General features: G+C 37.0%; 1 protein-coding gene across 3 annotated transcripts in view; it reads left to right on the top strand.

Moving 5' to 3' along the window:
* klhl1 (kelch like family member 1) overlaps window positions 1-12,503 on the top strand; it is a 206,788-nt gene that overhangs the window by 49,351 nt on the left and 144,934 nt on the right. For all 3 annotated transcript variants that reach the window (XM_062975583.1, XM_003218649.4, XM_016992276.2), the window contains exon 3: window positions 4,972-5,108. In XM_062975583.1, the coding sequence (XP_062831653.1) occupies window positions 4,972-5,108 (137 nt within the window). The remainder of the gene's footprint in view (window positions 1-4,971; window positions 5,109-12,503) is intronic.

A 12,503-nucleotide genomic window follows, 5' to 3' on the forward strand; every position in this document is an offset into this window, starting at 1 on the left:
GTTGTACTGCTATAGTGGGTTGGAAGAGGCTTATTCATTATAGAGGTGAACCTGGCTTCTGTGTTGAGGGGCTCCTTTAGATGTGATGCAGAGGTGCAGAAGGAAAACTTGTTATTTCCACTTGCTGCCTAGCTTTCTTTTTCATGGTATGTCAGTTTCCTGCTAGCTTTGCACATAACTGATTTTTCAAGACCTTGTGTATTCGGACTTCTATAACCTGAAGTGCTAAGCATCCATCCACCAATAAAATTATTTTTCTAGTGGCAATTAACATGGGAAGACTTTTATACCCAATAGATTACTGTGCCATTTGTGTTTTTACAGTATAATGTGGATCGATAAATTCTGATGCATGTGATAAATTTATGCATGAGATGCATTTCCTAGCTCCATTTACAGCTCAATGTATAAGAGAACTCGTTGTTTTAAAATAATACTTTCTTAAAAGAGGTGAACCACAAACAAAAGATTGGGTTGAAAAGGTCAGGATTATTGAGATGTTCACTTCTCCTTGAATCATCAGAGTTTGTAGTGATTTTCCAGTTGTTCAATTCAGTTTTGGCACCGTTTTGGCAAAAACAAAATAGTGGATGTTGAAGCATGAACTTTAATTAGATGCTGACTTGGAAAATGCAGTTGTGCTATTACCCAAATAATTTCTGAGTTGATGGAATATTTTGCATTAAAAATACAAAACTCTATGGAGGAAACAAGGTTTCTTAGCTTATTCCAGTAGCATTGCAGGAATTGGAATGAAAAAAAATGACATCCAAGAGACAAATGACCTTTTTGCTGAATAGGTCAGCATGATTCAAAGCCAAGATTTACCACCACCTGCAGTTCTCTCAGGTGCAGAAAGCAACAGTTTATTTCTAATTCAGTTAGTCCCAAGACATTTGTATTTCCTTTTGAATATTAGATGATTTAGCATGAGGTCATCTCTCACATTAAAGAGGCACATTTCAATTATTTTGAAGAAAATAGATGTTTTAGCAATATATGTTTTAATATGCACTTCTCTTTTCTTGGTTGCTACTCATCCCAAGAAAAAGAAACAAGAGAGAAAACCCAAATTGATAAAATACTTGAATGTATATAAAAATGTTCTTTTTGAAAAACCTCAACCTTTGCTTGCCTGTAAGAGTGACACATGGAAAGAGACATGAGCAGGATGCAAAGGAAACTTAGACATTTGCTGAATATGTGAACACTTCTATCTCTATACAAACATCATCAACCAATTTCAGACTGACTGTTGGTGAGATGAAAACCCAATTCATTATCATGGGGCAAACCAAGAATGGGCAACTTGGAAGTCCCTGAACAGACTCAGAAGTGGAGTGGGCAGATCAAAAGACAACTTGGCAAGGTGGCACTACCTGGAGGAATCCTCCACCTTGTGTGACTGTGGAGCTGAACAAACAACTCAGCATATGTATGCTTGCCCACAATGCCCTGCCTCATGTACGGAGGAGGAGTTGTTTAAAGCTACAGACAATGTGGTTGCTGTTGCCCGCTTTTGGTCCAAAACTATTTAGTTGCTTGTGATTTCTTTTTTTTAATTTTATTTTATTTTTATTTCCATTATTTGAAATGTACAATGCTTTTAACACGAAATAAATAAATTATCATGAAGAGATGATGCAGAAATATTTGATAATTCCAATTTTCAATTATTTCACTATTCATTGATGTATATTACAATTAGGCATCAGGTGCTTTGTTGGGCTCCTTTGCTTTTAAAATATAGTAAAATCTCACTTATCCAACATAAACGGGCCGGCAGAACGTTGGATAAGCGAAAATGTTGGATAATAAGTAGGGATTAAGGAAAAGCCTATTAAACATCAAGTTACAAAATGTGCTGTCATTATATAAATAAAAGTGATTTCATCAAGTTCACATTATTCTCCTGGAGGGTAGCATTTCCCTATTTCCCTTTGGGGCCTCTGCAAGGAGTCAGATATGGAGAGATGTGGTATGATAAAGCAGCATTAACTTTGAGTCCCACCCATGGGAGAAAAAAGCAATGAATAAGAAATGAAATAATAATAATAATAATAATAATAATAATAATAATAATAATAATAATAATAATAACTGGACAACATCAAGCATGAACATGTGAAAACTGTGGTCAGCAAAGAATACACACAAAGGGTCAGAAAAATTCTCAAAAGCAAGCTCAATGGAGGCAACACCATCAAGGCCATAAACACCTGGGCCATACCTGTCATAAGATATACTGCTGGCATTATAAATTGGACACAGGTGGAACTGGACAATTTGGACAGAAAAACAAGAAAACTCATGACCATTCATCATTCACTGCACCCTCGCAGTGATGTTGACCGGCTCTATCTGCCTAGAAGATCAGGGGGCAGAGGACTCTTACAAGTAAAGCAAGCAGTCAAAGAAGAAGAACATGCCCTGGCAGAATATGTCAAGCAAAGTGAAGAACCTGCTTTGATTGAAGTCAAAAATCAGAAACTCCTCAAAACACAGCAGACAAAAAACCAGTACAAGAAAACCGCACTACAAACTAGAGCTGACAGCTGGCACAACAAAACACTGCATGGAAAGTTCCTTGACAAAATTGAAGGAAAAGCTGATAAGGAGAAGACCTGGCTCTGGCTCACGAATGGGACCCTGAAGAAGGAGACAGAAGGCCTGATCCTTGCAGCCCAGGAGCAAGCCATCAGAACAAATGCAATTAAGGCCAAGATTGAAAAATCAGCTGATGACCCAAAATGCAGACTGTGCAAGGAAACCGACGAAACCATTGATCATATCCTCAGCTGCTGTAAGAAAATCGCACAGACAGACTACAAACAGAGGCACAACTATGTGGCCCAAATGATTCATTGGAACTTATGCCTCAAGTACCACCTCCCAGCAGCAAAGAACTGGTGGGATCACAAACCTGCAAAAATATTGGAAAATGAGCACGCAAAGATACTGTGGGACTTCCGAATCCAGACTGACAAAGTTCTGGAACACAACACACCGGACATCACAGTTGTGGAAAAGAACAAGGTTTGGATCATTGATGTTGCCATCCCAGGTGACAGTCGCATAGATGAAAAACAACAGGAAAAACTCAGCCGCTATCAGGACCTCAAGATTGAACTTCAAAGACTCTGGCAGAAACCAGTACAGGTGGTCCCGGTGGTGATGGGCACACTGGGTGCTGTGCCAAAAGATCTCAGCCGGCATTTGGAAACAATAGACATTGACAAAATCACCATCTGCCAACTGCAAAAGGCCACCCTACTGGGATCTGCACACATCATCAGAAAATACATCACACAGTCCTAGACACTTGGGAAGTGTTCGACTTGTGGTTTTGCGAAACGAAATCCAGCATATCTATCTTGTTTGCTGTGCCATACAACGTCGTTGTGTTGATAATAATAATAATAATATACATGTCCCTTGCCTAGTTTCCAATAGACCTCACAATCTCTGAGGATGCCTGCCATAGATGTGGGTGAAACATCAGGAGAGAACATGGCCAGACAGCCTGGAAAACTCACAACAACCCAGATCTCTTCCTGTTATTAGCAAAGTGGCCTGATTGAATGTCAGAGCATCTAGCTGTCATGCTTTCACCCCCCACGCCGTCAGAAAGCCAAGTCTTCCCTCTCAGTGAGGCATTGGAAAAGCCTGTCGTGAAGAAGAGCTGCTTCTTGCTATGGTAATGCGGGCTTCCAAGGAAATGGAGACCCTCCCCCTCCCTTCCAAACTGGGGTGCCTTCCGGGGGATTGAAGCCTCACTCACTGTCAAACGCCAAAAAAGCAGTAGCAGCAACAACCATGCTCCCTCCACCACTCTGTTTCCCCCTCTCAGACCCAGTGTCCTCATTCCCTGTAATACATTTTCAGCCCGATTGCCTTTGTGAATTGCGTGCAGGGAAGAAAAACAGGCAGATTCTGGGTAAGCCAATGGCTGCTCAGCAAAAGCAAAACACTGAGGTGGGAAGAGGAGGAGGAGGAGGAGAGGAGAGGAGGCAGGAGGCAAGAGGTGAAAGGACTGGCACGGGGAGAGGCCCGCTGAGCATTGCTGCCTAGAGAAAGGCAGCAACAGCTGCCTGGGGTAATACGGATGGTCGGATAATTGGAGGTTGGATAAATGGGACTCTACTGTAGTAATCATTTTTTTTTTTGCCACAGGACAAGATACATTTAAATGAACAAATAAGGGTTGTAGTTATTTGTTTAGTTTTGGTAGAGGTTTTTTTTTTTTGCCTTTTTGTTGTTTTATGAAACCTTATCTTCTTTGGGGATAGATTATATAGTTAGACCTTAATATCTGATAGGATTTGGTTCTAGCTCATTACCATCACCTCCTCATGAATACCAATTACATACAATGTCCCATTACATACAGTGACATAGTGAAATGTCCTTTGGGTATAATGGCAAAATCAAAATTTGCTTTTTGATTTAAAAAATATATATTTTTAAGCTGTGGATGGTTGAGTCTGGATACAGAATCCATGAATATGGAGAGCCAGCTGTATTGCCTCTTTACAGATGAGACAATCTGTTATCTGACACCATCAGAAGAAGCTGTGGTTGGATCAACACACTCCTATCCAGTTTTTATTTCACAAAATGTTTATCCTCTGCAGCAATCAATGTTGGCATCGGGGTGTTTTTGTTTTGTTTTTAAAATTACTTTTCATTCCTTTTTATATTTTTTTACTGAACGGTAGCTTTCTTAAAGCATCATCCTATGCATACATTTGTTCATTTGGACTTAAACTTGGGTAACAGGGTGTAGGTCAGCCATCTGACTAATTTCAATGGTAATAATATTAATAATTTGATCTTCATGACCATGCTTTTACCTTCCTAACTTCAATAGATTACAGCAAATTGCTGCTAGTTGAACACATTGAGAATCTGACAGCTGAACATTAATGTAAAATGTAATAAATTAATGAATGAATATGTGTTTTTCCCTAGACTTGTTCTAAGCTCCGTTTCTGATTACTTTGCTGCCATGTTTACAAGTGATGTTTGTGAAGCAAAACAAGAAGAAATCAAAATGGAAGGCATTGACCCAAGTGCATTATGGGACCTTGTTCAGTTTGCCTATACAGGTACTGTAGTGTATTATATTGCACTTTATGTAGTGAAGACCAGTTCTTTTGTTTATTATTTAATGTCAAGGACATATTATACCATTTTCAGTTTATTTAATCAGAAATAATAGATATGTATATATATACATATTCATTTTTTAAAGGGAGGAGATACAGCTCTTAGGAGAAAGTTATGCGGAAGGAGGATTGGAGGGTCAATTTTTGTATTGTTTTATTTGTTTTACTCTACAGTTTGTGTTTTTATTCTTACATGAAAAACCCAGCATCAGCTAAGGACAGTGTGTCTCCTCTGAATAAATGCCTGAAACAATAATATGAAGAAAACTGAAGCTGAATCTTGATAGCCTATCCAGTTGAATGTTAAATTATGGATGTTTAATTATTCCTCATTGTTTTAATATGTATTGCTTGTCTGTGTACTTTTAACTCATGTTTAACTAGATGTGTTACATATTTTAATTGATTGCATATGTTATATTTTAATATGTTGTTCCCTGTCTTGATCTATGGGGAGAGGCATGTAGGAAGTAACAACAACAACAACAACAACAACAACACTATTGTCACTACTACTATTATTTGTGCTTATAAGACAGATTGCAAATGCAAGTACATTATTTCATTATGCTGGTCATTAAAACAGATCAATTTGCCTCCATGCTGTAAACCTGAATGCTTCATATTTCATGTTTTCATGTTTCTCTTGTGGTTTTGAAGGCAGAAGAGTACTTTGCTTTGCCAGAATACCAGACTAATGATAATTGAGGGTGAGAATGGAAAATAATATTTCCTGTTGTTTGCTTCCTGGCCTAAATTGGGTTACATTGTCACTGGTTGGGAAGAATAACACATAATCAGTTTTTTTTCTTAATATCTATATATCACAAATCATTTTAAGAAATTATTTCTGTATATACTGTATATGTATTTCCAGATGTCTCTGTAATTGTTTGTGAATGATGTGTAGTAGAGTTTGAACAGTGTCCTATGATAGGGGTATGATGAAGGCAGTTGCAGCTCCATTATACTGGCTATACCTATTTAGTGATCAGCGGAGTTCTGGTGCTGAAAACAATATGTGATACTCCTTGTGGAAGACTTTTTGCCAGCTTCGAAATTTGACTTTGATTCCTGTGACAACGTCAGAATGTGTCCAATTATTAGTTAATATAGTCTTCTATCTAGTTTGTTCCCTTGGATTCTGACTGACATTCTTGACTTCTTGGTCTTGAGCTGTTATGACCAATTCTTGATGTGGCTTGCCACTCAACAAAGTAGGTTTTTTTGGCACAAAAATAGCAATTTTACCCCAAAAGTACTATGCAGCCTACTGAAAACAATGGATTTTGCTTTGAGTGGCAAAATCCACTCCTTTTATACAAAAGCCATGGTTCCCAAATTCCACAGGAGGGATTTTGTATTCCAAAAAGCAATTTTCACATGAAATGTGTTTATCTGGAAAACATGGGCATGGGTACCCACAATTTTGTTCAAAATCCACATATCTATTTCTCTGGAAGTATATTTTACATCATGTTTAATAATAGCAAGGGACTCTGAAGAACCATATATTTACCATGATGCAAAGAGAATCAGGAGTTATAATCAGGAGTCACTTTAATTTTTAAAGAAAGCTGCTTTGAATCTCCTTCAGGAGAGATAAAGTAGGGTGTAAATAAACAATATTATTATTATGAATAACAACAACAACAACAACAACAACAACAATAAAATATAATAATAATAATAATAATAATAATATAATGAACCTGCAGTTTGTTTATTTGACCATAAACTCCTTTATTTATTTATTTATTTATTTTTCAAACTTATATGCCGCCACTCCCCTAGGGCTCGGAGCGGCCTACAAGAACCGGCTAAAATCAACAATTTAAAAAACATTTTAAAAACATCTTTAAAAAAAAACATCTTAAAAACATCCTAAAAGCACCTTATTAAACATCAGCAACAGAACTCAAAAGCCTGCCGAAACAGGTGTGTCTTACATGCCCTGCGGAAGGCCAACAAGTCCCGCAAGGCACGAACTTCAGGTGGCAAGGTGTTCCCCAGAGATGGCGCCACTACTGAAAAGGCTCTGCGTCTAGTTGCAGTTAGACACAAGGTCTTAAAACTGGGGACTTCCAGCAGGTCTTGGTCCTCAGAACGGAGGGATCTCTGGGGTTTGTATGTCAAGGTCTCAGTTTGTAATACAATTTTAAAAGCAATTAAGGCAACAGAGAGCAACTCCAAAAGAGTCAACAATTTTTTTTAAAAAAAAAATCCCACACTCTGGTGCTACTAAACTTAAACCATTGTTTTTTAAAGTCCAAATGCGTGAACAGCCAAGTTTTAACTTGGTGCCAAAATGAGGCCAGCAGGGAGGTCAGATGGGATTGAGGAGACGACATTATTTATTTGTTTAGTACCATCAAATTTGCATGGTTATGGGAATGTTTCTTGGAACCTATAGTCAAAAACCCACCACAGCTCTGACCGAACATCCTCATATTGATCTTTCTCAAAAGAGGGACACTATATGCATAGGTAGAAGTAATAATGTGAGCAATCTGTCTATCACCTGTCAGAACAAATGACATGTCAATAGATGCTACAGATATAAAATCTACTCTATTCTAACTAAACATTTGTCAACAAATACGGAAAATGCAGGAATGGGCCACAGTCTGGGCATGAAAATCTGTCTCACATGTGTTTGATTTTTACTGGATACTACATTTGTATAGAACCTAGAAACCTCATCACTTGGAGGTCTTTGATGTGGGGAATCCATACTGCAGTGGGTCAAATTGTGGGGCAGCGGGGTGAATCCATCATGTGCGTCAGCAAACTGTTCTACAATGTGGGGAAAGGCAATGTGATGAGGTCGTAAATATGTACAGCTACTGTGTTCTAATGATGTGCAATGCATAGCCAGGAATAAGAATAATGGGTGCAGCCTCTTCCCTTCCTATTCATGTATAGATATGCCAAGATCACCTACACAAGAGTGTTGGTGAAAACAATATAATAATGTGACTAGGATGAAGTCATGCACACAGAGTTACAGCTTTTTCCTATGTTCATTGAAATAATATTTACAATTTTCTATGGCCTCTCTGATTTCTTCAACACATACATATCATGCTCTGCCCAAACTGGGAGCATGTTTACAGCCAAAGGAAACTTTCAGCCAGCCTTTGCGAGAATTTTTGTTAGTGGAATCAGTAATTACTTATTTGCTGACAAGAGGTTTTTGTGGCACAAGAGACAGTTATTCCATTTCATATTTTTCTCATCCTTTCCAAATTATAAACATTATTTTAATGCCTTTTAATAATGTCTTTGTATTCCTTTCATTTCCTATGCATTCATCAGTTTATCCATCCATTCGTTCACTCTTTCTCTGTATCTGCAGGTGCTGTAAAAGAAGTTCATTTTTATAGACAACTCACTCTTTCTCATGCCTCAGTCATTGTTATTTACTATTCAACCCAATGGACTCACTTGAGTGAGCAGTTATTTGTGCAGTAAGTGGTGCAGGTATGTGGACTGCAGTAATGCCAGTGCTGGCATCTGATTTTATGAATCTTGTAAAGCTCCTAAGCATCTGAACAGCTAAGAGATAATATAGCATCTAGATACTGATTGAAGTCTAAAATAAGGGAGAGAGCTGCACAATAACAGATCTTGATTATCTTAAGAAAAATAAGTTCGCCATTACATTTTGCTAAGATAATATACATGTGGAAGAATGGAGAATTTTGAGAAGAACAGGCAGATGAATACTTCCTCACTGGAAAATATCCATAGCTGAAAGGAAGGTGCCTGTTTGAGCTTTTGTCAATTTACAACAATAGTCTTCTTGCCAATTTTTCCATTCCATTTCCATTCCCCTAGATTGTATCCACATTACTCACACTTAGTTCAGATTTCTGAACTTCACATGGATATTTCCATGGGAGAACCTGTGTGTTGAAAACTAAGCACTTCCATCCACCCACTGATTTTACTTACAAATGTCCACCTGCAAGTGGGATAGAAAACCTAAAACAAGAAACGGCATACTGCTGTATCAGATGGCACTTACTGTTTATTAGTTAGCTACAAAATATGATAAATGTAAATATCTAAATTAATTGACTGAGATCATATGAAATTTGGGTACCAGAAGGGGCACTGTAGTCAGATGATGTGTACTTCGAACCAAGTTGTAGTATGAGATAGGCTTACACACCTTCTTGAGTCCAGACTGCTGTGTTGTCCATTTGCTACTCAGTTGAATAAATAAAAGACAAAAGCTTTTCTGGGTACAGAGAATTAGGAAAGTTGCATATCCATTTTTAATGCAGGGCAGCATAACCTCATATCTTGACTTACACTTGTGGTGGATTTGTTTCTACGTTAAGTGATTTCCACATTCCTCTCTGTTTATTATTGATTAGTTTTAATATAACAAGATTCTTTCTAACAATTTGGAATGTAAGATAATAGTTTTAGAACTTACTGCAATAGCTATATCTATCATATATCTGTCATTCATATATTTATTATGGTTATTTGCATATATTTTGAAGTAAAGATATGATAAGGTGAAAAAAATCATATTTTAATGCTGAGGATAGTGAATATGCTGCCTTGTTCTTGTTTGAAGACAGTTGACATAACCTTCACACCAACATTAAAACAAGAGGCTTTGCTGAAGGAGACACTCAGACGGACCAGCAGCAGTGATTAGCTAAATTCATCCCAAGCTAATCCTGTTGAAGTGCTTTAAAACAGACAAGCAAACAGTTGAAATATTTATTACTATGGCAATTAGCTTAATTTATACTTTGGTGACCAGTTTAAAATTAAATGGTTACTTGATTATTGACAAAATGGAGACAAATATATTAAAATCTATAAATTCTAAATGGCATATATTTTTATTATGCTAAATAACTCTTCTTATCACATCTAGTACACATCTCTCTTTCCTTTCTCAAGCATGAACCCAGCTGTAAACAAACATTCATACAAACATACAAGCTTATGGATATATTGAAGAGAAATATATTGGGTATGAACCAGACTTAGGAGTCCAATAGAAATATTTCATTTATTTACTAAAATATTTATTCCTCACCCTATATCAAAGATCTCAGGAACACTTGCATAATGCATTAAATAAGTGGTGCAGTTTAAATAATTAAATAATCTAATTAAGCAATAAAATCACTGAATAAACTAAAAAAATATTAAACTGCAGTAATTTTTGCAAATAGATTTAAAATTCCTGAGTCATTTAGGGCTTTAAAATAATCTCAAGCACCTTGAATTTAGACCAGAAACACATTGGAAGCCAGTGCAACTCTTTAAGACTGGCATTATATGCTGTATATATGATACCCCAGTTAGTAAACAAGCTATTGCATTTTTCACTAGCAGCAAATTACAAGTCTTCTTCAAGGACAGCCCTAAGTATTGTAGATTACAGAAGTCTTACTGGTATATTGCCAGTTCATGGGCTACTGTGAGTACATTATCTCGGGCCGTAGCCGACCATAGCTGCCGTACCAGTTGAAGCTGGTGGCAAGCAGTCTTTCCCCAAAGTCCATTTGGATCAGTAGTGATAACGATGGATATAAGAACACTCCCAATCTATACATCTGCTCCTTTAGGAGAAATATTCAGTCTAAGGCAGCCTGTATTTACACATTGTCCTGCCTCAAGAACCAGTGATCCACAGAATCTGCATTTCATTGGGATTGAGTCTCAATTTATTAGTCCTCACTCAGGCCATTACAACATTCAGGCACTGTTTTAGCACTATAAGACCTCAGCAGCCTAAAATGAAGTAGACCTTGAAATCAACAGAGAAGCATATTGATAGGACCTCCCTCCAAATGTCCTTATCCCCCCCCCCAGTGATTTCATGTAGATATGTGCATGTGACTTCAGTTGCAACTGAGCATAGTTGTAACTAAAATCTTATTCTTTTCAAGTAGGTAAGTAATGAGTATGACTAAGCTGTTGACCATAATCTAGGATAGTTAATTCCATGAAACTAATGGAGCCCACTGATTTCATTGAGTCTGTATTCCAGGAATGTGCATTTGTGTTTAAAACTAATGAAAACATTAACAAATAATTTCATTCACTTCACTAATGTTTATAAGAAGAATCTGGTCATTGAAATCAATGCTTAACTCACAGAATGGTTTTTTTTGTTATTTGTGTCAAAGGTAGGCAATATACATCCCGTTCCAATAGATCTGAAATTTAACAATTCCCATTCAGACATATCTCATTCAAATAATGATTTAAGCTGGTGGGATATACCTCTTTGCTATGGGCTATCGCACAAATGCAGTGGAACAGAAATAGTAAATTTGGTTCAAATTAAAACTAATGTATTAATTTAATGTAGTGTGGACTATAAAATATTATTTCCTGAAAACATCTGGAACACCTCTTACAACCATTGTAATTTACTCCAAATTGATAACTTACCAATTCATATTGTGAGGATTTCAGATAATTGCTCTGTAATGTTACTATGGTGAGGAGAGCCTAAAGTAGCATGGCTAATACCTAGTTTATTAATGTTACTAGCAGAAATACGAGTTTCTCATCATTCAGAAACCCTTTAGTTCTCTCTCATACCCTGGTTTTCTGTCTCTTTTCCTCTGCTATTTTTTCAATCTTTTCTTCATCATCACTCATTTTCTTTTCTTTTTTTGTGTGTGTAGTCATTTTATCTCACCTCTTGGTACATACTCTTTTCCCAGCTCACTCCACCTCACCCACAAACTACTGTAACTGCTAATGCCCCCCTCCTCCTTGCTGTTTGATAGTTCAGCTGCATTGGAAAGCACTTCCTTGAACTACCTTGAGGCACTGTTGTGAAATGGATTTCCCAGCTTTGTCTCCAGCTTTTGTCTCTGGGGAATATCTAGCAACTAGTGGCTTAAAATAAAACCTAAGGCTTCAAACAGAATTTAATTAGCTAAAATTAATCTGCTTTTAAAAATCAAATAGCTCAGAGATACAGGCCACCCCACTGAGTCCCTTTAGTGTATTTGACAAGTTTCATGTGTCTAGATTTTACTGTCTTGGTACTGTGGCAGAGACATACAATCCCTTATACTATTACAGATTACTTAACTAACTTGGGATTTATGAGTCAGCATCACATAGTGAAATGAATGGAAAGAATTACATTTGGTATAAAAAAAGCAGCTCACCCAATATTTAGGTTTTTTTCCAGCAAGACTGCATTGCTGATCATATTGAAGTTCAAAAGGAAAACAAAAGCTTATAATTTACAATAGTACCTGCTTTGGTACTATTTGGCTTCTATTTTATCTGAATATTAAAGAAAAGACATTATGAGTATCTTCCTCCGACTTC

This window comes from Anolis carolinensis, chromosome 3, assembly GCF_035594765.1.
Source record: "Anolis carolinensis isolate JA03-04 chromosome 3, rAnoCar3.1.pri, whole genome shotgun sequence".
Taxonomy (NCBI): domain Eukaryota; kingdom Metazoa; phylum Chordata; class Lepidosauria; order Squamata; family Dactyloidae; genus Anolis; species Anolis carolinensis.